The following is a 23,911-nucleotide window of genomic DNA, read 5'->3' on the forward strand; positions in this document are numbered from 1 at the left end:
CCATGGCCAGCCTGGCCATGAGGAGGCTAAGATGTACAGTATAGTATGTAGTTCAGCAGTGCTGACAGTGTACCCATAGTTAGGGCTGAGATGAGATTTTCATTTAAGTGCCTGCTTAAAAGGTCTTACCACTTTTTGGGGAAAGTATTTGATGGGGAGGAATTTCTCATGTGTTTTCTTTGCACAGAGGTGAGGGCTTTTTTTAATGGTTGATAAAATACCTCTTCTCTTTGACTTAAATGAGTGAGAAAGTGTTGCTTTTAAGAAACATTTTTAACACCTTAATTTGCCCTCTGATACAAACATTTTTCTCTTGGAACTGGAACCTGAGGTGGTAGGTTGTCTGCAAGGGTCTTGTCTACACTGAGAATTTTAAGGAGTTCTTCCTGCATTGGTCTAGCGAGTGCTACTATAGACTGATCACCAGCATTATTAGTACCATCTTGTTCTGCTTTGAGCAAGGTGGTAAAAGTAACTGCACCAGTGCTAGATTGGGGGTGAGGGAATTCCCTGAGAGATTCATGCAGCCAAGGAGGAATTGTTCTTTCGTACGTTAGGACAGAATGGGTGAGAAATTAAATATAAGCAAGTGGGGAAAATAGCGTATTGTGGAGGTGGGAGCTGTCTGCTTTCGCTGTGCTGGCTGTGGCATGAGTAGCTAGCTAGCACTTAGCATTTATGCAGAGCTTTACGTTTTCAAAGCGTTCAAACATTAATTAATCAATCCTCACAAACACTCAATTGAGGGAGATAATTAAATATTGTCACCCCTAACCTACCTTTTTCCCCCCTCACCAGATAAGGAAACTGGGACTTTTAGAGGTTAACCGATTTGTTGAATGTCACATAACATGTCATTGGCAGAGGCACAATTAGAACTTGGTAGCTGGTTGCACCCAGCACTGTTCTTTTAGTTCATTAGACCTCTTTGCCTGGTAATTTACTTGAGTGATTTTAAGTGCATGCAAAGATATAAGAAAATTTAAACATATCTGCATTTTTTGTGTGTGATTGATTATTTAAATAAAGTCACAGCCATAACTTGGCCAAATTGCATGTAATCTCACCCTGTGTGCCTTAATATATAGGGATCTTGCTTGTAAATTAAACAACTTCTCTAGATTCTGGGGAGCATCCAGATACAAAGATGCTTTTGTTTTCTATACACTTGCAAAGGGCCTAGATTGGCAGTTCCTGACTGAGCATCTTGTAATTTGAAGTAGTGAAGCACTAAAGTGGGTCTAAAATATTATCTTCACACTGTATAATTTTGAAAGTTTGTAACAATAATAGATGAATTGCTGGCTGACATTAAAATGACTGAGCCAATCTATTTATAGAGACCTGATCGTTTTAAAGAACATAAACTGGATTCATCTTGTAAATCAATGCATATTACTGTATGCAAACATACTATGTAAATTAAACTAAATAAGACCTCATTTAAATGTTAAGGCATTATAGGAAAAGTGTTGCCTAAAGATTGAATACTCTTCTGCTTGTGAAAACTGGGGAAGTATCTAATTGTTCCCTCTTCTTATCTCAGTTTGATGCCATGTACTTTGGGGTATCAGACATTGCAGTAATAAAATGATTTGTAGCGCAAGAGTGTTCAGATGGATCATATAATAATGTTTCTAGATTAAGAAAAAGATATAATTTATGTTATAAATAACATTTTAATTCTGTTTGTGACCATGGAAAACTGAAGTAGAGAATACATTATAATAGTAGGTGGATCGAACTGTTTTAGTCCAGGAAAGTTAATTCATTTAGAACTCATTAATGTTTTTTTCAGTGCGAGGTTTCATTTCCTTTGATGATTTGTGACAATAGTCCTGCATTGTCTACCCACTTAAGTACTTTCCCCAAATAATTAATTAGAGATATTTTCTGAGCTGTTAGGATAAACATAGGCAGGTAACAAGGAATACAAAGATGAGACTCAGAAGGCTTGAGCTATTGAATGGAAGTTGTAACAAGGTAGAAAGCCTTTCATCTTCTTGATCTCTGGTTCAGATTCATTCCAGAAGGATAGTGCCCAAAATGGGTACCTTCTATTAGATATCTGGTGGCCTCTGCAAAATGAATTGGGGGCTCTCAGGTTAGTTACTAGTGACCACTGGCAGGGCCGGCTCCAGGGTTTTTGCCACCCCAAGCGGCAAAAAAAAAAAAAAAGCCGCAATCGCGATCTGCGGCGGCAATTCGGCGGGAGGTCCTTCGCTCCGAGTGGAAGCGAGGGACCGTCCGCCGAATAGCTGGACATGCCGCCCCTCTCCGGAGTGGCCGCCCCAAGCACCTGCTTGGTAAGCTGGTGCCTGGAGCCAGCCCTGAACACTGGTTCACCTTACAAAAATACTGTCACAAATGGGTTCTGTTGGAACTGCCAGTTAATGCTAAAGCAGATAGTACTAATAATATATTTTAATTTCTAAAGTGCTCAGAACCCAAAGGCCTCTGCAAACAAAAATGGGGCCCCAGTTGCCCACCTCCTCAAGAACAATATTTCCCACAAACCATTAAACAAGCTAGACACGAAAGAAAGCTTTGCTACTTACCAAGGAGAAAGGCACAAACGTGTTTTGACTCAGCATTCTAAACTTGTGGGCCTCCAGCTAGACAGTTCTTCGCCCATCTTCTCAAGGCTGTGCCTAGGGACAACAAATGGTCTCTCAACTAGACTTTAAGGTTTTGTAAAGTAAGGATCAACTTCTGCCTTCAGATACATGTATGCCACTACGACTAAAATCAATGAGAGTTCCACATTTATATCTGTGGGCAGTATGTAGCCCTAAAATATAAGTGTGAGGACCCTTGAGCGTAGACAAACTGCTCTCTCACCCCTAGAGATCGGGGACCAAATACAGCTCCCATTGAAGTCAATGTGCCTGCTTACTCCAGGATTGAATTTGTCCCTTTTCTTGCAGAGCAGCTTTGTGGCATGTTGATAGGGAAGCTTGAAATGCTGCTGCCAATGCTATATGTATTCTGTGGTAAGGAAGACTTTGCTTTCAAGAGAAGTCAATCCAGCACCTTTTATAAATACTAAATTCTTTGAAAAAAAAGTGGAGAGTAGAGGTCATTGTCTATGCAAGTAAAATGCTTTTAGCTACAATACAAGATAAGTATTAGGAATTTGAGAGCTAGAGCAAATTTTGGTTAAAAAGATCTCTTCTGTGATAAAACAGAAGGCAGAGCAATTGGCAAGCATGTCATTTGTTATATGTCTTTGCTGTAGGCCTGCAAGATCCTGGGTTCAGGTCCCACAAAAGGATTTCAGCTCCTAGTCAATGCTGAAACTGCAGTGCAGTATTAGAGTTGCTGCAAAGTAGCCCTGTCCTTTGTACAAGATGTTAAATTGTGGTCCCTTTTGCCCATCTCATGTGACCATCCAAGTGCAAGATGACACATTTTAAAAGATTTTCCAAGACACAGATAGAACCCCATCACTGAGTCAATTAAGAATAGACTGGATAAAGCACCAGAAGATGTAGTGAAGGGAATATACTGCACTGGCTATATTGATGGCTGCTAACACCTGTAGGGAAATGCTCCTGTGCAAAGGCATGGATGATATACCTGATGGGGAGGAAAAGCCTCAGGCAATAGGTAGAGGTTGGAAGACCACAATGAGGAGAAAGCGTGGTGTTGGGTTACTTCTGGGTGGCAGTGAGCTACAAACTCTGATAATTTTTGGTCCTGGTTACCTGAGGGATGCTCTTCTCCCAGTGTGCTCTTGTTGCATTTAAGCCTAGCTAGGATTCTGTGGGTAATATTCCATACATTTTGACCACTGGGAGTTATACACAGGGCATTCTCAGTGGAGTGCCATTGATTTTGAGATTTGGTTTCTCCCTCTCTTCTGTGAGAGTTCACATGCAATGACCTTTTAGCACACAGTGAAGATGTGTGTCTCTTTATCCAGTTTTCAGGTTGGATATATTAGGATATGTATCGGAATGTATTTTTAGAATATGTATTTAGGATTGTTAGAATATGTACTTAGACCGTATTGAAGAGAGCCTTTTTATGTTGGTTTAGTCAATATGTTGTGACTTGTAACAGTACATCTTTACAAGTGTAAAAATAAAATCATTTGTCTCATCATTAATCCCCCTTAGATTAAAGTTGAGCAGTGAGATCAGAGTTATTTCTAAACTCCAACTTTAGATTTTCTTCATAATAGATCCCCCGACAACCTCACCCTAAGCAAAGGAAATAGCGCACAGAACAGTTGGGCCAGCAGTGGTGCAGATGCATATATGATGTGTAGGTGTTAGCTAGTAACCCAGCAACAGCTGAAGTTAATTTTCTTCTTGGGGATGATGCCACACAGTCATGGCACAGGAAGTGAGAGAGTGGTGCACTAATCACCTTCTCTCAGTTCAGTATTCTTGGCCTTGCTCTCCTGACCCCCTTGCTCTGAGTTGCTAGTCGATTTCTTCCCCTTTCAGGTAATTTGCTGAGAGCTTGTTGTCTAGAATTAGAACTGCTCAGTGTTCACGTGTGAAAATTGCTGGAGGATTTTTGCTTTCTACAGCCTCTGATCTTTGTTTGTTTATAACCAGTTTACCTAGAGAAGAGAAAAATGGGGCTTTTATACAATGCAAAGGTGTCACTGAGTTTTGATGGAAGGCAGTCATTACTGACATGTTCTTTTTATTGGACCTGAATAGTGCTGCACATAATGAAGCAACAGAGAGCCTCTCCAATGAAATGTTGATTTGTAACTGGAGACCCTTTAAATAGTTCTGCCCATAGTAGCATTTTTAGCCATTACGTTTTAATGTTATGACGTTATCTCTTTATTGTGTTAGCTAGGTTGGTACTAGATGAGCAGCCTATCCCAGTGAGCTGGGGGAAATGAGACTGCTGTGAAGGAGACCTGGTACATGCACACCCAGCAGTGGGACAGTTTGCACTGACATGATAGTGGTGGGACTTACAATGCCATAGAATGGAATCCTTTGTTGGATCTTTCAGATAGTGACAATGAAGTGAAACTGAGGCAGACAAAAGAGACCAGAGCTCTGTTCTTTTTCCCAGACCTTAATCATCTCTGCCTCCAAATAATAACAACTTTGGGTGCCAGAGGTAACTGGTATTATTAAAGTTGTGTTCCTGGTAGTTTTGTAGATTCCCTGGTAACCATATTGACAATAGAGGATCATTCTTATCTTGCCCCTTTCACCCTTCAAATGCTTTGAATAACTATGCATGGAGATCAATTCACCTACCTCTAGGGTGAAAGGTAGCAGGTGTTAACAGCTCACAGCACTATCACATGATAGTTTAGGAATAGAAGTGAAGAAGAATATTGTATTTCCATTTTCAGATAGGCAGGATCTTCTTAACCAAAACAAACTGTGCCCAGAAAACCTAGGCTAATACCATCACTCTTTCAGAAAGTGTCATCCACATCATGCCCCATCATGTCATGCCGGGTACTGGTTCAGCATTTTATTATTATAATTTATTATATGTATTTCTGTAGTACGTAGGAGACCTAGTCATGGGCCAGGACCCTATTTTGATAGGTGCTGTACAAACCTAAGACCCAAAAACAGACCCTGCCCCCAGGTGCTTACATTTAAATAGACAAGACAGATGCAGGGTAGGGGGAAGGGGATAACACTAGGGTGACCAGACAGGAAGTGTGAAAAATCGGGACGGGGTGGGGGGTAATAGGAGCCTATATAAGAAAGACCCAAAAATCAGGACTGTCCCTGTAAAATCAGGACATCTGGTCACCCTAGATAACACACAAGTGGAGTGAATAATGTGATGGCAGCAAACGTCATGTTAGTTCCATGATTTTTTGGGGATGTGTGGGGAGTTAATTCAGGGGGGATCAGCTGAAGGGAAAGGGGTGAGGCGGACTAAGAAGGGGGTAAGAGGAGTGCTGCTGAGGCAATGAGACTGCGAGGGAGGGAGAGGGTTGGAGCAAACAGCTAATCAGCACATGCCAGAGAGAGTCCACCCCAAACTGTAGAGACTTCTCTGAAAGTCCACTTGTCCCTGCTCTGGCTTTTCTGCCTTGGCCAGGGTCCATGTCACAAAACCCACCATCTCTATTAGCATTGTTGATGGCAGGTTGTGCAGAAATGACAGACTGAATTGGCATTGAGAGTGAAAAACCAGTTCACCCTGGAAGTGGGTCCTCCATGTCCAGGTGGAAGCACATCAGTGGAGTATGTTTGGACGCTTGCTCTACCACTGCTCATGCTGTCCCTGGTCTTTGGATGAACGCAGGGCTGACATTCTCAGAGCTGTTAGTCCAACCTTTTGACAAATGTGGAAATTCACTTTAAAATTAAAAAAGAAAATGAGATACAGTCTTGAGTGTTCAAACCTACATAAAAGTTGTCTGATTGTCAGAGGTGCTGAGAACCCCAAACTCCCATTCATTTCCATAGGAGTTATGGACATTCTGTAGCTCTCAAAATCAGGGCATTTAGTTTTGTGCTTAAATATGAATTTAGGTGCCTACCTTTAGGCAGCAGATTTTGAAAACTGGCCCATATCTCTTTACCCACTCATCTAGTATGAGTATAAAGGTCTCCTAAACCAGAAATCCTTTTTTCCTTCTTGAAACGTAGACAGCTCAACTGAGGTTTTTTTTAATCTTCTAATTTTGAACAAAGTTGCTTGTATGTTTTTTTTCCAGACCAGAATGAATTTTTACATCCAAGTTACTATATAAATCCCTGAAAATAGGTTTTAATGGTAAAGATGCTGACAGAATCATAGTGGATTGATACAATGTCTCACGAGGTACAATTACTGTTTGTGCTGCAGATCTCAACTGTCTGAGAATGCATCAGACACAAAAGATGAACTATTGGAACCAGGATCAACAGACCAATTGGAACATGATATCAGCAAAAATCCAGAAGCCAGCTTACCCTCCCTTTGTCTCAAGCAAGTGTTTCCAAAATATGCCAAACAGTTCAGCTATCTGCGACTGGTGGACAGAATGGCTGCATTGTTTATCCGATTCCTTGGAGTAAAAGGGACAATGAAGTTGGGACCAACAGGTTTCCGAACATTTATAAGGTTAGTAGTAAAGGATTTAAGATCTCCCAGACCTATCCAATAACACTGCTATTCTTGTGTTTATGTGATAGAATAGTTAAGACCAGAGAAAACATTTTCCCCAAAATCCTACTGAACAATTGCACACTCTTCTGTATTTTCTTTCTTGTCATTGCTGATTACTGAAATAAATACATGTGTATAATACAAAAGTTTTCTTCTTTTATAGTGAGTCTACTGCTCTGACTCCTTTAGTGATCGCATCATCCAGAATTAGAGAACACACTTGTTTGCATGGTAGTGAACTGTGCTGTCACAAGCATGGGGTTGGGGGACACCCTTACCTGAATTCTTGTTAATAGGAACAAGAAGAGAGTTCCCATTTTCCCCCGTTTGTCTTGGTATTATACAAGGAAAGAAAAGGAAATGGCTAATAGGTGACATTGTCATTGGCAGCTGTAAAAATTGTCATTCCTTAAATTGAGGATTGTCTCTTTAAAGGAACAAGCAGCTTGAGCAGAAGGTCTCAAAAGTAAAATCTTGGGTATTTTTTTCATACCAGTGTCCTTTGATGTAAATGAGGGAGGAAGAAAGTGCGCAAATATCCGAGTTCTGAACAGAATTATGACTGAGCGGAATGTTTTCCAAAATTTAGCACTCAGTATCAAAAGCTCTTCAAAATGAAAGGACAATGTGGTAATCTTTCTGTGCTTATCTTCCTATGCTTTGATACAGCTGAGTTTCCAAAGCTATTTGGCTGGTGAATTTAGTGTTTTGTAGTTGCTAACAAGCCTCTCTCTCTGGGAAATTTTGTTTTAAATTCTGCCTCATTATAAACTAATATCTTAATCGTATTTCCTTCTCTGAAAATACAGTAGATCTAATCTGCCGGAGCAATATAGTTGCACTATATTCTGGCAGTACTGACACTAACCCATACCTCCCAAAACAGAACAGAGTGGGAAAATAAACATAATTATCCTCTGTCTTAATTCGTTTTCACAGTGTCCATCTCTTGAAATGTGCTACACGAGTCAGCAGTTTGAGTGAATTATGCTAATATCTGGCAAGCCCCATATTTTTTTCTTCTGGTAAAATGGGGAATATCTAAGTATATTTATCTCATTTTTCCTTAACTATGTAAACCCCTTCCCCTAAATCACTGTCTCACTGTGCGCATAAAAACAGTGTACGTCAGCATTTATTAAGTACCCTTTTTTGTAATTGGATGGTGGTGTACTTGCAGTCTGTGACAGCGGCAGTAGCTGTCATGGAAATTGTTGTCATGCCACAAATTGAGGAGTATCCATTTGGCTGGGGAACAAGCTGTAAGAGCCGAAGGACTCTAGTTTCGTATGACTGTTTAGCTGTTTTAGGAAAACAGGAATCTAGAATTTATTCATAGAGCTGACTCCTCAGTTTAGTTTAGTTTTTTTAAAACCCCCATTTTGCTTTAACTTGTTCCCTCTTGCTCCATTTTCCAGCTCTTCAATATGCATGTTTGAGCAACTGAGACTCCCTTATACTTGGCTGGAGCAGGTGTGAGAAGGCTGGAGGGAGTGTAAAGGGGTGTTCAGAGTAAGGGAGTCTATTTTACACCTCCTGATGCTGAAGTTGACCTGTCCTCTCACCCCTTTGGGAAACTCCTGCCTGCTCTTTGGAAGAGTTAAACTCCACATAAAATGATTGTGTACCTGCCTGTGCTGCTTTGAAAACATCCAGCTAAATGTCCGTCTGGATCTGCTTATACAAGCTGCAGTTGTGAAGTGTTTAGGCTTGTCACTCAATTCAGCTGGCGTTGTGGATTGAATCTGTTGGGTATAGACATTATTGAAGAGTTATTTTTTCCTCCCATATTTGTATGTGGGAAAAACAAGTTCTGGAACAGTAATTCAGATATCACAAATAAGGAAAATAATAGCATTGGAGACAAAGGTAATTTCCTTTTACAATACTTGTTATTTAGGTACGTGTTTAGCTTTTTTAGAGAGGTAATAGATCCTTAAAAGAAGATGGACCTGTGATCCAAAGCTTTATTCAGTAGGAACACCTGAGCCTTTATTCCACTGCCAGTTGATGGTCTCTAACAAATGTTAGTATTTTTCATAGTCCAGATCTACTTATTTAATTGCCAGTAAACCAGAGGAATGTGAGTGTGTTTGGACTGAGACATTGTGAAGAGGAGCTATTGAAGCAGGGTGATTTCCCTAGCTATGGGATCAGACCCTGCTGTTCCCAGCCAGGAGGGAGGCTTTCCAAATGCTGCTCACTGATACACTGTGCACTAATGATTTGCACTGGGCAATTGCAACTTGCAGTGGCAGGGAATTCAGGTGCACTCTTAAAATAGAGAGATCCTCTTTTTATCCAGATGCCCTTAGCAGTCAAGAATTAATAAAAACAAATAGAGTTATATAGATTACAGATAGAAAAGGCTGGGGGGCATCTGCTCCATCCACAGGATTGTTCACTACAATGTATTTTTTACTGTTGAATCCAGCCTTGATTTAGATACCGTGGTGACGAGCATAGTATAAATGTCAGGATAGATGGATAGATATTCCTCTTAAAGATTATTCCATAATTCTTCTTCTTCTTCTTCTCCTTGTCCTTGAATGTTGAACTTCCGAAGCCATTTTGCAGCAGCCTCATTGGCAAAGTACAGAGCCCTCAGACCAGCATCAAATCTTGTCAGAGGGCGTTCGTCAGTGATGTGTGATATTGTCTGCCTTTGGCATGTGGAATCTTCTCATTGGCCCCAGGCATGAAGGCTAGTTGCACACTGACCTGGCCCATTCAAAATCAGTTCAGAAGGACCCAGGAGTGATGTGGCAAATCAAAGCCAGGTACAAGCATGGTTGGGTCAGTTATTAAGAGACCGGTTTCTGACTTCAGCTGCAGACCATTCTTCATGCCACATAGACATTGGAGAGAAATCTGGGCAGGGCAAGTGGGCCCACAATAGGTGCCTAACATACCTCACTGCAGGAATGTCTTCCTTCACGTTCTCTGGTGTCTCTTCAATTCAGCTCTAATATCAGTAAAATCTAGATTTTTCTCAGAGTTCTCCAGTCTCTATGCCCTTCTTCCAAGAATCCTCTAGTAAATTTATAAGAGATTCTCTTCTTGTTGCCCATGTCAGAGAATTTGCTAGATTCCTTTCTTCAAGAATGAAATGGAAGGTACATCAGTGTATAGGTATTATGTGAGCAGGTGGTTACAAACTGTCCTCACAAGTTGTAACCAATCAAAGCTTTATCTTCTTCCAGTGGGTTCAGTTTATTCACAAAAGGAACTCAAAATGAAATACTATGAAATACAGCCTAAGCCCATGCTTGGTTGCACCTAGGGTACCTAGAACAGCTCAACCCACACCCTAGATCTCCTTTACCTCTAAAGAACCACTACCATCTCTCTTATAGCTAGGTGGGTTAAGAAGCTATTTGGAAGTGTGAGACAGCAAAACACATGTAATATTTTCCAGCAGAAGCATCTCCTTGCAGGATCAATCTCTTAGATACTCCATGTAGCTTTATACAGGTATTTCAAATGGATCAGTGAGTATCATTCAGTGATAGACTCATAATAACTCCAGGAGGGTAGAACATAAGAGTGGCCATACTGGGTCAGACCAAAGGTCCATCTAGCCGAGTATCCTGTCTTCCAACTGTGGCCAATGCCAGGTGCCCCAGAGGGAATGAACAGAACAGGTAATCAAGTGATCCATCCCCTTTTGTCATTCCCAGCTTCTGGCAAACAGAGGCTAGGGACACCATCCCTGTCCATCCTGGCTAATAGCCATTGATGGACCTATCTCCATGAATTTATCTAGTTCTTTTTTGAACCCTGTTATAGTCTTGGCCTTCACAACATCCTCTGGCAAGGAGTTCCAGAGTTGACTGTGCATTGTGAGAAACAATACTTCCTTTTGTTTGTTTTAAAGCAGGGGTGGGCAAACTTTTTGGCCTGAGGGCCACATCTGGGTATGGAAATTGTATGGCGGGCCATGAATGCTTCCGAAATTGGGGGTTGGGATGCGGGAGGGGGTGAGGGCTCTGGCTGGGGATGCGGGCTCTGGGGTGGGGCTGGGGACGAATGGTTTTGATTGCAGGAGGGTGTTCTAGGCTGGGACTGAGGGATTCGGAGGTTGGGAGGGGGATCAGGGCTGGGGCAGGGGGTTGGGGCCCGGGGCAGGATCAGGGATGCAGCTTACCTCAAGCTGCTCCCGGAAGCAGCACCATGTCCTACACTGCGGCGTGGCCAGGCGGCTCTCCGCGCTGCCCTGTCTGCAGGCACTGCCCCGTCTGCGGGTGCCGCCCCTGCAGCTCCCATTGGCCGCGATTCCCAGCCAATAGGAGCTGTGGGGGGGTGCTTGGGGCGGAGGCAGCATGCGGAGCTCCCTGGTTGCCCCTACACGTAGGAACTGGAGTGGGGACGTGCCCCTGCTTCCAAGATCTGCACAGAAATCCCCCAACCCTGCTCCCCGGCGGGAACTCGAGGGCCAGATTAAAAGGTCTGATGGGCCGGATGTGGCCAGCAGGCCGTAGTTTGCCCACCCCTGTTTTAAAGGGTAGCAGTTTGTAACAATTGGTCAAGCCATATTTTTCATGAGAAATAGTAAGTGGATTTTTTTGGTTATTCATAGATTCATAGATTCTAGGACTGGAAGGGACCTCGAGAGGTCATCGAGTCCAGTCCCCTGCCCTCATGGCAGGACCAAATACTGTCTAGACCATCCCTGATAGACATTTATCTAACCTACTCTTAAATATCTCCAGAGATGGAGATTCCACAACCTCCTTAGGCAATTTATTCCAGTGTTTAACCACCCTGACAGTGAGGAACTTTTTCCTAATGTCCAACCTAAACCTCCCTTGCTGCAGTTTAAGCCCATTGCTTCTTGTTCTATCCTTAGAGACTAAGGTGAACAAGTTTTCTCCCTCCTCCTTATGACACCCTTTTAGATACCTGAAAACTGCTATCATGTCCCCTCTCAGTCTTCTCTTTTCCAAACTAAACAAACCCAATTCTTTCGGCCTTCCTTCATAGGTCATGTTCTCAAGACCTTTGATCATTCTTGTTGCTCTTCTCTGGACCCTCTCCAGTTTCTCCACATCTTTCTTGAAATGCGGTGCCCAGAACTGGACACAATACTCCAGTTGAGGCCTAACCAGTGCAGAGTAGAGCGGAAGAATGACTTCTCGTGTCTTACTCACAACACACCTGTTAATACATCCCAGAATCACGTTTGCTTTTTTTGCAACAGCATCACACTATTGACTCATATTTAGCTTGTGGTCCACTATAACCCCTAGATCCCTTTCTGCCGTACTCCTTCCTAGACAGTCTCTTCCCATTCTGTATGTGTGAAACTGATATTTCCTTCCTAAGTGGAGCACTTTGCATTTGTCTTTGTTAAACTTCATCCTGTTTACCTCAGACCATTTCTCCAATTTGTCCAGATCATTTTGAATTATGACCCTGTCCTCCAAAGCAGTTGCAATCCCTCCCAGTTTGGTATCATCTGTAAACTTAATAAGCGTACTTTCTATGCCAATATCTAAGTCGTTAATGAAGATATTGTACAGAGCCGGTCCCAAAACAGACCCCTGTGGAACCCCACTTGTTATGCCTTTCCAGCAGGATTGGGAACCATTAATAACAGCTCTCTGAGTACGGTTATCCAGCCAGTTGTGCACCCACTTTATAGTAGCCCCATCTAAGTTGTATTTGCCTAGTTTATCGATAAGAATATCATGCGAGACCATATCAAATGCCTTACTAAAGTGTAGGTATACCACATCCACAGCTTCTCCCTTATCCACAAGACTCGTTATCCTATCAAAGAAAGCTATCAGATTGGTTTGACACGATTTGTTCTTCACAAATCCATGCTGGCTGTTCCCTATCACCTTACCACCTTCCAAGTGTTTGCAGATGATTTCCTTAATTACTTGTTTCATTATCTCCCCTGGCACAGAGGTTAAACTAACTGGTCTGTAGTTTCCTGGGTTGTTTTTATTTCCCTTTTTATAGATGGGCACTATATTTGACCTTTTCCAGTCTTCTGGAATCTCTCCCGTCTCCCATGATTTTCCAAAGATAATAGCTAGAGGCTCAGATACCTCCTCTATTAGCTCCTTGAGTATTCTAGGATGCATTTCATCAGGCCCTGGTGACTTGCAGGCATCTAACTTTTCTAAGTGATTTTAACTTGTTCTTTTTTTATTTTATCTGCTGAACCTACCCCCTTGCCATTAGCATTCACTATGTTAGGCATTCCTTCAGACTTTTCTTGCAAAATCCAACTGATTGAAAAACATATATAGCAGCTTGTTAATCCTGTGTTTTCAGGATATTGATATGAAGTTGAACACATTGAATGTTCAGAACTTACTTAGAGGTGTGGCAGTATCCACAATACTGGATCTGCTCACTGCTGGTTCCTATCAGAGCTGGTGTCCGAGTGCTCTGAACAAATGGGAAGGCTGGTTGTACACGTGACGTAAGTGAGAACATACAGGACTTTCTCCATTATATAGCCCATGTATATTTAACAAGTGCTGGTTTGATTGATATCTGCAGCAAGCTAGGTGGCCATGGCTTTCAGCTGAGCTCTGTGTGCCTTCATAGTTGCCCACCTGGCCTGAATAAACTCTTTATCCCAGTTGCCTTCCCACCATTTGGCTAACTTTGGAAGTAATCAGACTTTTTCTTGATCTTTATTTGGTTTATATTTAACAGGAACTGCAAGCTGAGTAACAGCAATTTTTCAATGGCTTCCGTGGATATTCTGTACATCGATATCACAAGAAGGTGGAATAGTATGGGACTAGACCAAAGAGAATCAGGTAATTCCATTCCATACTGGGAGAGTATGTAAGTTTCTGTTTCTAGATAGCTTTTGCCCTCATAAGTGCACACTTAGCTTCCACTAATATTTGTGGGAACGGTGCCTCTGCATCTGACTGCAGAATTTGGCCCATTAGTTCTATACTAGCTTCCCTTCATGTGTAGGGTAGGTCATCCTTGTTTTCAGGTCCTCACTGGACGTGGGTTTCACAAAGCCTCCCTTTTTGTGCTTGCAATTTTGTAAGTGTAATTTTGGTTTTTGGAGGTGCATTTACTGTCATCTGCACCTGCAAACTCATCGGGTGTTTGAAGGCACTTTGCCTTCAGCCTTGCACTGAATCCAAGGCACTCACCAATAACCTGTTAATGCACATGCTGAAGTGCCTTACATTTATGTTCACATAAGCAGACGCTGTGATGCCTCATCCAGGCCCAACAAATCCATAGTATCCTTAATAACACCAATGAAGTCTCCATTCTAGCATACCGTGGTGCACCCTGCATTCAGACAGTAATTCACACAGCTAACAAAAAAAGACATAAATTCAAGAGCTCCAAACAGATGTCTAGCTGCTTTGTTGGTCACTTCTGCTCCCCGATTGGGTATTTTTGGTAAAATCCAAGTACTGCATTCATTTACTTTTCAGATGGCAGGTTCCACCCTACAACTCCTCATTCTCTGTCCTTGGCTTTGTGATGAGCAAGGAATGTATGATGCATTGTAACAGGAACTTACACTACATCTCAGCTGTTAAATTGGCTCCAAATGTAAATGATATCAAAAAGCTTGGTTTTTTTTAAAAGAGAAATTCATTAAATAACAAAATTCACTGGAGCAGCAAGGTAGGTGTTCCTATCAAGGTACTGCAGATGGCAGCTAACTTACTACAGCTTTGTTGGCAATTGGGAGCGAGGCTTAAATCTGAACCTGTGAGGGTAAGTATTCATCTTAATTATCATTTTAAGGGCTAAGAGTTCTCATGTTTTAAATGAGTTCTGAAATTTTGCTGCTGCATTAAGCAAAGAAGAAGAAAATAGAAAAAGAAACCCCATCTCTAATGCTGAATATGTGTGGTAGCAGAAACATGCCTTTTTTGATTACATTATTAAATAGGGAAATTGATCAGTAGTAGCAGAAGGAAGCTGTTTTTCATGTTTATTGCTTCAAACTAGCATTGCCATCTGGCCCATTGTTAATTCTGGATTAGTTTTTCATGTTTTGTTTGCATCTTAAATTACTGTGTATAAGCAAAATCTGTACAGTTTGCTCCTGTAATGGTGCTAGCACAGATTGTTGGTTTGTTTATCAGTGTTTCTCTCCCATCTCCTTGTTCTGGTCAGCAAAACAAAGAGAGATTTATTTTCTTTACACTCCAACTAACAACATCCTCCTCCTCTCTGGCTTCCCTCACACCTCCATTTCCTCCTCTGGCCCACACAAAATGCAGCGGCTGAGATCATCTTCTCACTCCCCCTCTACCATCTACCCAGGTTCAAGCTTCTTGTCTTAATTCTGTCCCTTCCTACTTAACCAATCTGTTCTCTCCTTGTGTTGCTGCCTCATCCTCTGGGCTCTATTGATTATGCCAGCCTCAGTTGCCACTTGTCTGCTCCGTCCACCACTGCCTTCCCACTGTCTCCGGATGACACCCTTTATGCATGACAATGATCAGTTACACTGCTACCCTCTCCTGTGTCATATCCCTTCTCAAAACCCATTTTTGCCATGATGTCTTAAAGATATCAGCAAATGTTTAGTGGCTAGGCTGAGTGCAGATGGGGAAAGTCCTGATTTATCTATATAGTTAGAAAACTAGCACCTCCCCAACAAGTGTCCCTAAAAATATATCCATTTGATTGGCTCCCTCACTCCCCTTCCCGTGTTTCTTGTCTGCTTAGACTGTCAGCTGCTTGGGGTAGGGGGAGTTCCTGTCTGTGGGCATGTCCAGTACTGTGAGCCTTCCCGGTCCTGATTGGAGCCTTGGGGAGCTGCCATTCTATTAAATAATACGAATATTTGCTTAGTCTCTTCATATTGTTCTGGCTGGACCTTAAGGGCTAATTCAGTTCTCATGGAAGCAGATACTACTTACTGAAGACTGTGGAGTTGCAATTGCTTATACCAGTTCTGAGTTTAGTCCTAAAGCTGTGGGGGCTTGATAATGCAGGAGAGTGATAATGGGATATGGAGCCTTTCACTTCTAAGGTACTAATGGGGTTTAGCCCTTTAAAGTAGGGGTTTTCACGGTACATGATTGTAATTAAGACAGACCATTCAGTCTTTCCCAGCCTACTCCATCTTGACAATCTTGCACTGGAATGTGTGTGGATAAATAGGACTAGAGGCCAAACTATTCCAAAGTGACTAGTGATTTTGGGTGCTCAATTTGAGACCGAGAGTGGATTCTCAGGACACTGGGGAAATCTGGCCCCTCTTGGGTGTCTCAGGTTGGACACCCAAAAATCATTAGTCACTCTTGACACTCTTGGCCAGTCTGGCACTTTTCCCAACTAATGTCCTGTCATCTTTTCTTTACGTGGGCTTTAGCAGTGAGAATTTTGTTCCTTGCTCTGATAATTCCCTTATCTAAAGCAGAGTATTATTACTCTTATTAAACATTTATACTGCAATAGTGTCTAGAAGCCCCCAGCAAGGTTAGAGCCTGATAGTGTTATGTGCTGTATAATCTCCTATAAAGTCACAATCCCTGTCCCGAAAAGCTTGTCATCTAAGAATACAGTTCCCCTCAGCTTTGCAGGGGCAGAAGAGTTGGACCTAAAATGTTTATACTAGATTGCTACCTTTATTCCCACCAGTATCAGCTTTATACTTTGTCTTACTCTACATACCAACCATGTACAATAGACTAGTTTTTGGTATATCTCTAAAGTTTTGAAGCTCTAAAGGGGCCTCTTTATGCATGCATAGAATTTTCAATAAGCTTAATGAAACTTATGTGCACACAACAAGGGAAGAATAAACTCCTTATGTCTGATACTTGTCTGAATGAAGATAAACCTGCATGGAGGGGAGCTAGAGCTGAACAGACTCCCACATAGGCCCCATAAAGGAAGCGAGAGTGTTAAAAGGCCAATTAAACCCCCCACATTTAGAAAATGATGACATTTATTTTAAAAATGACTTTTTTCTCTATTAGAGTTTTACTGTGTACTCGGGACACTGATGAAACTGAACAATGGGTATCTCTAAATAGCTTCTCTGCTGCTCATGAGCCAATCTAATTGTCATTTTTATTAAAAATGTTAAAGGCTTGGGTTTATAATGTCCTCATGTCACTTTTGTTGTGGAAGTGGAAATGTGAATGACAGTATTGTCAACCAAAGCGGTTTGGAACCCCTAACGGTACACAGGCAAACAAAGCAAAAAAATGATGTGAAACTAGCCATGCCGAGACAGTTATTAGATGTAAGCGCTCCTCATCAGTCATGTTCCGGGGTTTGTGGCATATCTGCAGCCTCTGTTGAGAAACAAAAGTGCAGAGCACCCGGGGGAGGTCTGCCCGTTGGGTTTTATACCTCAGGAGCACGCAGAGTAGGCAGCCACGAAGAGCAGTGGGCCAAAGTCAGTCAGGATGTAAGCCGCAGCATAAATTCCACATCAGGTACAAACTAATCCTGAAATGGATGTAAATGGCAAAGCAGAACAACTTGTACCCAGTCTAGTGAGTGTAGAATTACTGAGACGCTCCTTCAAAGTGGTGGGAGGGTGTGAAGGGTTGACACTACATAATTTCCTTCTCCCCCTTTGCCTTCATGCCTTGTACCATTCTGCCCTAGTGCATGGAAAACCCTTCCTTATTTTGATCTCTTCTACAGACCCACTTCTTCCCTGAGGTCCATATGGCACACACAGAAAAGTACTGGATCAAGAGATAAACCATAAAGTCCTTCCTCTGGCTCTCCCAGGGCCTCTTATCTTTCTGTGTCTTGTCTTGTAGTCTGTAGGGCCTTGGCGACAGCAACAGTCTTGATGCTTGTGTTTTGTAGAATGCTAACCTCAGTGTCAAATAACAGCAAGAAAATGGAGCAGGGAGCCAATTTTATCCTATTCTCTCCCCTGAGTCGCTTGTTTTGCTACAAGCACCCCCCTGCATGGAACTCAGCCTAGTTTTGCATATCCACCAAATGCCATCAGTCAGAGTGAGACTGCTTTGTCATTAAAACCCACTTTCGAACTTCTTTACGTCCAACTTGTGATTTTAAACCACAGTTTAAATAAGTTCTCAATTTGACTGAGAGGCTTCGTGAGAGTTGCATCTGTTTCCATGGGCTGATGACTTTCCAGACGCAATCCGTTAGAGTCAGCTTTAGAGAAGGGCCACTCTAGGCTGAAGACAAGAAGAGCCTGTAATAACAAAATATTTACAGGCTCCCACTTCCCAGTGAGAGATGAGGAAGCACTAATCCAAGAGAGAGAGTGTGACGAGAACCCCCTCCTCCTCCTTGAGGAGAGCTCAAGTTTGATGTACCAGAAATCTTGGAGTGGAGTTTCCCAGGGCATTCTGTCACTTAGACTTCACCTTCTGTTGAACAGTCTCTGTCAGGCAAATTAGAAATTGCTCACCTGGATTTTTTGTTTAAATAAAAAATATGGCAGCTGAAAGGGAGTCAGAACAACCCCAGGGCAAAGGCTGCAAACAAGGTTTTTTCCGAAAGAACAGCGCTGAACCCCTTGAATCCAAAAGCCAAATGAAAAACGTTTGTTAGTGTACGAGGGTTTATTCCTGGCTTCATCACTGATTTGCTGTGTGACCCTTGGCAAGTCACTTAGCCTCTCTGTGCCACAGTCTAGTGGTCTGTAAAATGAGAGTATTCATATTTACTTTCCACACAGTGGGGCTGTGAGGTTTAATCCTTTGCTTAACTCGTTAAAAGAAATCTACCAAAGTTTAATGTCCAGATTTCATCTGCCCTCTGTATGTTGTTATGTTTTCTGTTTTCTTAGTTTGCAAGCTTTTTGAGACAGGCACTATGTCTTTGTGTACCTAGTACAGTAGGGCCCTCGTCCTGATGAGGGCAGTATAAGTAATGAATAACAATGATAGGTTTGAGGGTCTCCAGTGAAAGGTACAGAGTCTGAAGCCAGCTAGGGCAGGATTCAATACAAACTCCATTTCTCAGGCTCAAGGACTTTCTGTATAAGCTGTCCCATAGAATTCTTTGAAAGACATGTATTCTAAACAGTAGTATATTAACATGCTCAATATATTATTCACCTGATGCTTTTTGTGGCTTTACACGTAGATCTTAAAAGTGGTTTCATCTCCCTTAAACAAAAGTCTCCAATGTACCACACAGATGTCTGCAGTATAAATCATATTGTTTAGCCTTGAAAACGGACCATTGTATTCAGCTGGCTTGTGCCTATTCTAAGGGTTGCTATGTGTTTATTCCCTCTGCTTATATAATGGTGTTTTTGTAACTTCCTTTCAAAGGAAAACAAGCGAACTGAAATCTCAGCATTTTCCTCTTTCCTGAGTGTGGCACTTATCTTTTGCTCCCACTAAAGGGTAGACTTTCTTTTATGTAATTACTTTTTTGCCATGGTGAGCCATGGTAATAATAGATTTGAGTACACATTGATAACCCATGGGACCTAGAGTTGAGTGCACACACATAAATCATTGGGTTGACTTTGGTTTTAACATTTTCTATATTTAAGCATAGAGGAGGGTTTTTTCCTCAAAAATCTTTGCAAAATTCGTTTTCCGAATTGATTAACTTACAATTTTGTACTAAATGCTCAGCAAATTACTGCTGCACCATTAAATGACTTTGCAATATCCGACAGTGGAGATGCTATTATGATGGCTGTATTTTCTGCTATTTAACGCAAATTGCATTACGTATTTTCCTGCGGTCACCAAAGAAAATGATTTGCTTATGAGAAGGTTTGGCTACTAGAGATAGACAATAGTTTTCTTCCGTTAATTCTTGTCTGGATTAAGCTCTGTAAAATAGGAAACAAAGCTGCTTGCTCTTGTGTACCCTCAAAATATTATTATTATTTTTATTATTATTATTATTATGCGAATTTATATGGCACCCATTACCATGGCATCTGAGCATGAGGCTCAAATGGAGAAAATCAAGGGACCCCTGCTGTCGACTGTCTTCTTCTTATGCCAGTATTAAAATAGCCAGCCCAACATTGTTGCTTGGTATCCTTTGTTATGTTCCTCTCCAACGTAGTAGATTAAACTCTGCTGGGTACATTTTGTTTCTTTTGTGGTTGCTGAGCACACACAACTCCAGTTGGGAGCTGCTGGTGCTCAGCATTTCTGGGAATCACCAAAGTTGTCTCAGCTTGGACACCGCAGAATGGAAACCCTGGAATCAGTGGCCCCTTTTGTAAAATTTGGCCCTTGGTGAGCATTTTGGATTCAAATGATCACTTATGAAAAAAGCAACAGAATGTGGGCTACATGCTGAATGTTACACCTGTGTTTACACTAACTAGCCTCTGGATTATGTAATCAAAGACACATTGCTTTGTGCTAGTAAAAAGGGTTGGAGACTGTTGATAGGTAATGTGAGCTTATATATTTTAAAAATTTTCAGAAGTTTTTATCTTCTCTGTTTGAGTATCTAAGATCACTTTACCTATTAACGGTCTTGCCACCCTTTTTTATTAGTGGGAGACAAGGTTTGCTTTCCTTAATAAATAATTAAGAATGCTGCAAAATATGTTTCGTAACTAAACAAATCAATTCTGCATAATACATTTTTAAAACATGAGCAGTCAATCGTATTCTACACACCCAAAGTCCCATGAGACAATCACAATGAACGATGAGTTGATGCTGTGACATCTTCAGCTAAATTAGCAATACTCTAGGCAATGTGTGTCTGTATTCTTGTGAAATATAAATTACGTTGTTTAATGGGAGGCCAGGCTGACCTTTCAGTCTGGACTAGCCTCAGCTTGCTAATCACCATTCGTAGTGAGCTGGCTTGTCTGTCATTTAATGAAACGAAGAAAGCGTATTTCTGTCTGATAGTTGTTTGTTAGTTTCACTAGCCTGGCTTTAGTGGGTAATGATTTCCCTACTTGCTCCGTTCACATGTGTAAACCTGAGACATACTAATTTGTCAAGATAGCAGAGTTCAGAGGTGATTTTCTTGTTTCAGTAATGGCTTAAATATATCGAGTGTTTTATAACTTTAAGCTCTAAAATCGCTATCACATTCCAATAAGAAAATCAGGTCATATGTTTCTGACAGCTGCTTAGTAGCTTTTGTGAAATAAGTCTGGTGTTTTTTTACTGGACAGGTGTCCCCATCTCAAAAAATACCATTGCCATTGACACCTTTGTTGGCAGCGATAGCTGTAAAACTATGGATGGAATGACTATAGAGATCTAATGCCTTCACAATGACAAAGGTGGTGTTTCAAGGTGAGAATTGAGTCACAGTGGGGTGTTTGAGGGAACCTTGCATTGCCATTGCCTGTTGTATAGCACTTGCTCTATGAATCAGAAAGGAAGGATGGTCTAGTGGTTCGGCACTAGCCTAGGTTTTGGGAGACCCAGATTCAGTCCCTAATCTGCCAGAGACTCCATTTGTGACTTGGGTAAGTCACTTACCCTCTCATCTGAACAAGGGAGATAATAGCACTGCCATGCCTCAGAGGGGGGTTGTGATGAAGGTAAATACACTAAGGATTGTGAGGCACTTTGAACTCTGCTGATGAAAAGCACTGTATCAGAGTTAGGTGGTATTAGTTTAGTTTATTATAAAGCAAGCATTTGAGTCTAAAAAGCTGTCAGGCTATTATCTTTCAACTAAGACCAAAACCTAGTGTACTTAGAACATAAAAACAACGCCCCCAATAAAAAACACACAACCCCCCTCCACACACACGTATATTTATTCTAATTATACACATACAGGTGTGCATGTACATTTTTTTTTTAAGGAAAAAAGCGGTGGAATAATAAAAAATCACTCCAGCTGAGAATTCCTTTCCATGATTTATCAGTATTTTATTTCTACAAAATGGCTCTTATCTCTCTCCTACATAAACACCATGTGTCTCAATGATACACAATGGTAATTTGCTAGAATGTGGCCAGATATCACACCTTTAAAAATACTTAGATCCTGCTGAAGATCTAAAAGTGCTTCACAGATGTTAATGAAGCCTGCACCCTTAGACAAGTATTATTTTACCTAGTTTATAAGAAGATAAACTCTACTGTATATTAACCTTATATATAACAGCTGCCATACGCATCAGGCACACAGAGTTATACATAAAATATATTGCTCAAAGGAGTGATAAAGGGAACAAATGTAGTCCTAATATCAGAGGGAAAAATTGAATATATATTGCAAATAAGATAGTATTCATCAGATGTTTAATAATGTCTGAATCGCTGCACTGTACTTGGTATAGCTACATTAGAAACCTCCTGATTATTACAGTCACAAAACAGTAACGAGGTTTCCAGGTACTCCATGTACTGTCTGTACAGAGGGAGGGGTGGTGGTGTTTCTACAGAGAGGAATCGTACAGAAAACCTGCAGACTTCTCTTTAGAATTTCACTGTGTGACTAAGTCTTTTATTTTAAATTAGTTGACAGAACTGTATTAGCAAAAGAATCACAGGCCGGAGAACCTTCAAGCCCAGGATTTCAGCATCCAAGACTTACCAGATTTGTTTAGGGTTACAGTGAACCAGAAGTTTTCAGGAAAAAATAAAAATGGAATGTAATATTTCTGTATATAATAATCTTCCTGAACTATCTGTGGCAATTTGGCTTTGAATTTGGCCCACTTCCAACTGTAAATCACACAATAGCTGTTTCTGTTATTGTAAAACAGCAGCTTCTAACTTTTTCCATTAAATACTCTGCATGAGTGTCACTTATGGGGGGAAAATATGTATGCTACCGAATCGGCCCTTTTCCCCACATGATAGCTCACCATGACTGATAAAATAATGTACTGAGCTGGCAGCTGCTGCTGTCAGATAACCCAACAATTTCTTTGCAAGCTGTTTCACCACAGAGCTTGTAAGTGACCCCAATTGCTGTCTTATTTATGAGAAATTATACTTCAGACTGTAATTGTAATGTTTAAAAAGATGCTTTTTCTTGCAACATCAATAAACCTAAATTGAGTTTTAAAAAAACCCCTCAGCATCTGATCTTAAAATAATCCCCTTAAGTGTGTGCTCTAACTGGGTGAGCAAGTTACGATGCAAACCAGATATGACAGCTCCTTGTTGCTGACATTCTGAAAAGGTACGGCGGTGCATAGGTCCTTAATTAAGAATTAAATAGGGTATTACGGCAAGGTTCCAAAATGCAGGAATTAGCCACCCTTTCCCTTGGCCATTGTAACATGCTGTTACTGTGATGCAATCAGAGGACACCTTAGAAGTCCTGTTTCTGCAGTGTCTGGCTTCTCTGCAGGTTGCTTGGGGGAAGCTGAACTTTGCCGCGGAATCTTTCCCATTGCTCTGCTTTCCCTTATTGCACACTCCAAGAGCCTGGGTTTCCTGCAATTACAACAGATCATCTGTGCTAGAGGGCTCTGTTCAGGTTAAGCAGAATCTCTTTCCTGATATCAGTGAAATTACACACTCACCTGGGAGATATGTAGAAAAGTCCCACAAGTAATGTAAAGTAATCTGTCCCACCTTGGGATGTGAACTTCCCATCGTACACATTTAAGAAGGGGTGGGAGTTAGTACTTGGATAGGAGACCTAAAGGAGAACCCAGCTTTTTGGAGGCAGTGGTGATGGTGATCCAGTAAGGGGTTCTTGCCTCTGTGTCCATACTATGCTGTGTGTGTGGCTGGAGGGGCCATCTCCTGGATGAGAGGGAAATCTGAGCGCCTAACCCCTTCTGGTTGTTAAAGATCTCAGGGCACCTCTCATTAAAACAGGGGTGTTAACACTGGTGTTTCAGCTGAATGTTTAGTCTTACCAAGGCAGGGGTGAAGAAGGCAGCAGGAGCTCAGGGCTGTTGTTGGGGAGGAGAGAGAATCTGAGT

General features: G+C 41.5%; 1 protein-coding gene across 4 annotated transcripts in view; it reads left to right on the forward strand.

Annotated features, from left to right (window-relative positions):
* Positions 1 to 23,911, forward strand: part of TTLL11 (tubulin tyrosine ligase like 11) — a 121,931-nt gene that overhangs the window by 82,757 nt on the left and 15,263 nt on the right. For 3 of the 4 annotated variants that reach the window (XM_054007460.1, XM_054007462.1, XM_054007463.1), the window contains 2 exons: positions 6,799 to 7,056; positions 13,780 to 13,886. In XM_054007460.1, the coding sequence (XP_053863435.1) occupies positions 6,799 to 7,056; positions 13,780 to 13,886 (365 nt within the window). Of the gene's footprint in view, positions 1 to 6,798; positions 7,057 to 13,779; positions 13,887 to 21,181; positions 21,306 to 23,911 lie in introns of all 4 variants that reach the window. The other variant, XM_054007461.1, reaches the window with a different exon arrangement.

The sequence above is a fragment of the Malaclemys terrapin genome, chromosome 17 (assembly GCF_027887155.1).
Source record: "Malaclemys terrapin pileata isolate rMalTer1 chromosome 17, rMalTer1.hap1, whole genome shotgun sequence".
In the NCBI taxonomy this organism is placed as follows: Eukaryota; Metazoa; Chordata; order Testudines; family Emydidae; genus Malaclemys; species Malaclemys terrapin.